Source organism: Schistocerca nitens, chromosome 11 (assembly GCF_023898315.1).
Source record: "Schistocerca nitens isolate TAMUIC-IGC-003100 chromosome 11, iqSchNite1.1, whole genome shotgun sequence".
Classification (NCBI taxonomy): Eukaryota; Metazoa; Arthropoda; class Insecta; order Orthoptera; family Acrididae; genus Schistocerca; species Schistocerca nitens.
In genome coordinates, this window is record NC_064624.1 from 160,982,481 (window position 1) to 160,988,480 (window position 6,000).

General features: G+C 36.6%; 1 protein-coding gene across 1 annotated transcript in view; it reads left to right on the forward strand.

The window, feature by feature from the left end:
- LOC126212740 (uncharacterized) overlaps positions 1-4,884 on the forward strand; it is a 135,236-nt gene extending 130,352 nt beyond the window's left edge. Inside the window, exon 3 of the mRNA XM_049940149.1 lies at positions 4,839-4,884. Within this exon, the coding sequence (XP_049796106.1) occupies positions 4,839-4,884 (46 nt within the window). The remainder of the gene's footprint in view (positions 1-4,838) is intronic.
- Positions 4,885-6,000: the final 1,116 nt, after the last annotated feature.

Sequence of the window (6,000 nt, forward strand, 5' to 3'; positions counted from 1 at the left end):
GTTCAGTTGTGAAAATTTAGTAACATAAGATTGGAATAAACCCATTGAGGATTGCTTAGTAATTGTATTTGCAGCTCTCTCCTTACATATATATCTGTAAGACATGCTAAGGTGTCTGTTTGTGGTAAAGTGGCTGTACACGCGAGGTTGCTGTTTGGAAGTGTGCAAGGACGTCACACTTCCCATATAGTGTTTCTATGTAAGCTCTTACCTGGAATGTTCAATAGATATTCGTCCCTCCACCACAACAGGTAGCTCAGGTCGCTGGCTCGTGGCGCTGATACTGCTGGCAGTTGTAAAATGTCATACCAAGAGGAATCTGACAAGTAACTGATAAATAACGTCACCAACTAACGTTTGGAACCTACACGTTTATTACTGGGTGCTAATTCAGGTGTACACCAGACTTCACTATACACATATTTTGCACAAGACACAGTAATACTACATATGAGTTAAACAGCAAATTACAAATCTATGATCATTAATGTACACTTGTTTCTGATTCTCCAGACACTATCGCGATTCAAATGCATTTTGTCATAGCGTCTCATAATATTTGACTGTAGTTTATTAGTTTTTCTAACATTTACGATGACTGCCTTCGACACACGTCCATTTCAGTCACATGCTCCCACTCCACTGCCTGACTGTTCAGTCGAGTTCTTGGAGCTTCCCAGTGCCAAAAATCCTCTCGTTTAGTTTCGTCACCTTATACGGTATGGCTCCTCTTAGCCAATGAGAAACTAACATGCAATTCCACATCACCTAGTTGATGCTTAGCCAGTGTTATGTCACTGAAAATTACATCAGCTGCTCTTGCTCTGCCCACAGCTGAGTACTATTTCACAATCTCATCTAATGAATCCTATATGGAATACTTGTTATGGAATCTATCACGGATGTATTACACATCCTTCCCATCATTTTCTTTTCAAGGTTTTGGATTATCAAAGACAATTCCATATTTTTCAAATTACATTTTCCAAGAATTCAATTGCCTCTTGTTACTAATTATGTTATACAGCCGTTCTTATCCTATGATTTGTTACTATGAACTGCTTTATATATATATATATATATATATATATATATGTGTGTGTGTGTGTGTGTGTGTGTGTGTGTGTGTGTCTATTCAGTTAAAATACTATAATTAAGGCGCATACAATACCACTCAAAGAAAATACTTGATCATTTATCAGTATATTGCCATCTCCATCACTAGTGCACTGATGAGATTCTTGGCACTTCATCAGCACTTTACTATTTTGCACATTGCCATTCGTTACTTACACTTTGCAATAAACATGTAACTTAACTTACAACTACACTCGGCATGTCACATTCTATTGCTAACAACCTAAGCAATACATATCCATTATTGGTACTATTATTCCCTGTGCATTGCCGTCTCTTGTCACTACAACATACAGTTTACAGTATTAATCAACTGATGGTCTGTGATTTTAAAATTAAAGGCGAGAAAAGTAACGCTACCATTTTCTAGGAAAAAGAAATTGACAACTGAGGAAGGGACAATATTCCAATATCTTGGAGTAGAAGAAAGAAAGCGTAGGCAGGGTACACAAACACAATGAAGAAATGTGGTTAAAGACCAGAGAGAGCACCACACTCTTTGCAATGCTAGGTGATTGTTTGATCACCAGGCACTCGAGTTACTTGCAGTTTTACTTAATTTTCCCTTCAGATTGTCTGTCTTTTTCTTTTGTCATTTTAACAATGTTTATCAATTTTAACAGTCTTTACTATCAGGAGGAAATAGAACAATCAATGGGAACTTTCACCTTGAACTTAGCTGATGAAAGCAATGATTATTAAGAAGAAAGGGAAAAGTATTAATAAATTTTGAAAAGTATATAATTACACTGAACGTTGTTTATGAAAACAGTGATTAGTGGTGGAATATGATTACAGGTTTGCGCAGAGGTGTATTGACTTTTTGTAAAATAGGCTGTGGATTTCGAAATAATGATGTAAAGACTACTAGATGTGATGTGTAAACTAAGTAGCTAGCATGTAGAAACTAGTGGTGGATGTAATTTGAATATTATATTATGAACTGATGTAAGATATGTTTGAAGAATAGTTGGTGACTAGTAACCAGATTTTTCAAGAGAAAGATGTGGTGCTGTGAAAGTAAGTATGTATTTTTGTTCCCTTACTGAGGAAAAGTTATGGTTAAAGAAGCAGATGACGACTTACAAATTCTAGTAGGAAAGTGAAATGGATGTCATAATGTTGGTCTGACTAACCTGAATCTGCCAGAAAATAAAAATGATGATACGAAGACTTTTGTAAATAATTTCATGATTTTTTTTATGTAATCTATTTTGTCCTAGGTCAAAGTTATATTGTGAGGATTTTAATGGGCATTGTTGCTTGCCAACTATATACGTGATTTTGTATAAATTTAAGAAAAGAAACTGCTAAAAGAACATAACTATACTATACTGTGATTAAAAAAAGATTTGTCCTAGACTTAAATTTTTTAAGTTCCAACTTACAGCAAATATTCTCAATTAGTTAAGTATGCATAGAAGATGCTTTCATTATCTTCCCACTTATTGATAAAATTTGTCATTTTCTTTTTGTTTTAAGAGTATTTTCAGGTAACTGCCATTTAGTTCCACTTGAGTGGAGCGGTAAGAGAGTTTCTCCATTAATTTACATTCATTGAGGAGAATGAGTATAATATTTAAAAACGTAGTTAACAATGAACAGAAAAGATGTTTTAGACAAACAACACGAATTAAAATTACTTTTCAGGAAGACACTATACAAATTTGTAGTCTTAGATGAAACTACGTTTACAGAAAATATCGACCTGTGACTGAAATCTGGATTGCATATGAAATGAAGGTGGAGTGTTATGAACCCCACACAGCTAAGGTGCAGGAACAACATGAGGACTATTTTTGCATGTAAGAGGACGCTAGAAGAATACTGAATATAAAACAGAAATGGATTAATATTAGTAATGCAGAGGCATTATAAGTTGCAAAGGGTAGGGAAAATGTGGAGTGTAACAATTCAAATTCTACAGGTGCACGCTACAGTGAGTGAGGAGGTAAAGAGTTCATCATTTAAACATCTTAAATACAGAACATAAATGAACTATTTGTAGATAGCTCAGAGTGTCCTGAATAGAACGTGAAGATTTCAATTTGGAAGAAATTTTGTATACAGCGTAATTTTGGTCAATAGGTTTTTTGGAAAAAAACAAAATTTTGTAAAATAATGGATTTAGTTGCTTTTAGAAGTGACAGTTCCAAGACTAGAATTACATAATTTAATTTTATTCTGTTTTCTCTTGAAAATTTATTAAATTTTTGAAGAAATCCTTGCCAAGTGAAATAATTGTAATGTCTTCTTAAGGGGGGGGGGGCAGGGGGGTGGAACCATCAGAACTAGAGGTGATATGTGATGAAGCACCAGAGACTAATCCTGCAGGAATGTTACAATAGCTAGTAGATTCATATAGGCAATGGGTCATGTCGTTACAGCAACAATTGTTCTGCCATTTGCCAGTCTACAGCTTCACTCCAGACCTATCACCTAAGTACAGACAACAAAATAATATGCATGCTATTGTAAGAATTAAATGTCTGCCACATACCAAATGAAACAAAGCTTTGTACTGAGTTTACATGTATGTCAACAGCTAACAAGAGTGTGTACTGCAGCCTAATATTTGTCACGCTCAGAGATGCGGAAAATCACTAAAAATGCGGAATTGAAAGCTTAAGTGAGTCAATAATTTCTTGTCATGGCAACCAATTTCTGTAAAACTCTCTATTTTTCGTGGACAGATCTCACTTGTTTGCTAATATTATATTTTCCATCAAATACTGCCAATTTCAAAAGTTTGATTACTTGAGTGAATGAAGGAATAAATGTTATAAGCTGGGCAATGAGAGTGATAGTGCTCATGCATGAAAGTCGCAATGTTTAGACCAAATTAGAGTGGAGTCAATAGGTGAAACTGTATCCAACAAATGACAATATATCGGACTTTCTCTCATTTGGCAACAAGCCAGAACTGGTACTGGAAAACATTTTGTGCACTCTGTAGATTCGCGCAGTGTGATTCGTTTCTGTTTCATCTTTTCCAGTGAAAGAAACATTACTCATTATCTGTGGGAAGACGTGTACTGCAGAATAAGTCACTGAAAAGTGAATGGACATTTCTTGGTAGGCAACTAATTGTGTCGCCGCATAATCTTCTTTGTATACTGACTGAATTTCCCTAGCATTATACCAATAAACAGAGGCCTGCCACCTGCTTTATCTATCACTGATCATATGTAATCTGCATCCACGTCTACATGGATACTCTGCAAATCACAGTTAAGTGCCTGACAGATGGCTCATCAGACCACCTTCACAATAATTCTCTATTATTCCAATATCGAACAACGACAGCAAAAAGCAAACGTCTGTATCTTTCCGTTATTTTATTATGATGATCGTTTCCCCCAATGTAGGTCGGCGTCAATAATATATTTTTGCATGCTGAGGAAAAAGTTGGTCATTGAAATTTGGTGAGAAGATTCTGAAGCAACGAAAATCGCCTTTGTTTTAAGGATGTCCAGCTAAATTGTTCCATTTCATATCCCTACAAACTGTTAGACCCAGGTTCACGTATGGGTTGACCTGTTCCAATTGTGACTCATGGATATTATACTCATGGGGTAGTATGCTTTTTGTGTGAAGCTCACAGTTTTACATTTCTGAACTTTTGAAGCTAGTTGCCAACCTTTGCATCACTTTCAACTCTTTATCAAGATCCACCTGAATATTTGTGCAATTTTTTTCAGGCAGTACTTCGTCATACAAGCTGCACTGAAACTTCTGGAAGATTAAAACTGTGTGCCAGACCAAGACTTGAACTCGGGACGTTTGCCTTTCACAGGCAAGTGCTCTGCCATCTGAGTTATCCAAGCACAACTCACAACCCATCCTCACAGCTTTACTTCTGCCAGTATCTCGTCTCCTACCTTCCAAACTTCAAAGAAGCTCTTCTGCAAACCTAGCAGAACTAGCGCTCCTGGGAGAGAGGATATTGTGGAATGGCTTAGCCACAGCCTGGGGGATGTTTCCAGAATGAAATTTTTCACTCTGCAACGGAGTGTGCGCTGATATGAAACTTCCTGGCAGATTATCTTTAAAGAGATTGAAGCTTTGCACGGTTACTGATACACAACATGAATGATAAGGGTTCCAATACACTTCCCTGGGACACATCTGAGTTTACTTGCACATCTGTCAACGACTCTCCATGCAAGATAACATGCTGCATACTTCTTGCTAAGAAATATTCAACCCAGTCACAAGTTTTGCTTGAGATCCCATACAATTGTACGCTTAAAATTTAGCATAAATGTGGTAGAGAATCACATGCTAGTTGAGTGTAGTTTCAAATTAACTACATTTTCAGAATGCATGCTGGCTGGCATGAAGGAGGTCATTTTGCTCGCGGTACCTCATTATGTTTGAGCTGAGTACACGTTCAACGATTCTACAACAAATGTATGTCCAGGATACTGGATAGTAGTTTTGTGGATTACTTGTGCCATACTTCTTGCAGATGCGCGTGTCCTGCACTTTGTTCCAACTAGTGGGAGCAATTTTTCATTGAGAGAACTACAGAAGATTATGGTTAATCCTTTTGCAGGCTATGGGAAGTATATGTACTGTCAACTGTACATATGTGGTAATTCATCATACTAGCTGTATACACTTCTGATATCTAGTCACGGTCCGCTGAACTGACTGTCGTTTCTGTTGAGAAATGTAGAAACATAGAGTTTAATTTTCATGAAAAGTCTCATATTTTTCAGGGAATTATAGTTGCCACATTATTAACATTTCTTTTTATGGACTGTGGAAAGCATACTTACCACCAACTTAGTTGTTTTACTACATTTACGGGAATACGTCTTGCATCCTCTGGACATGCCTGACACCTTGGCATAGGAC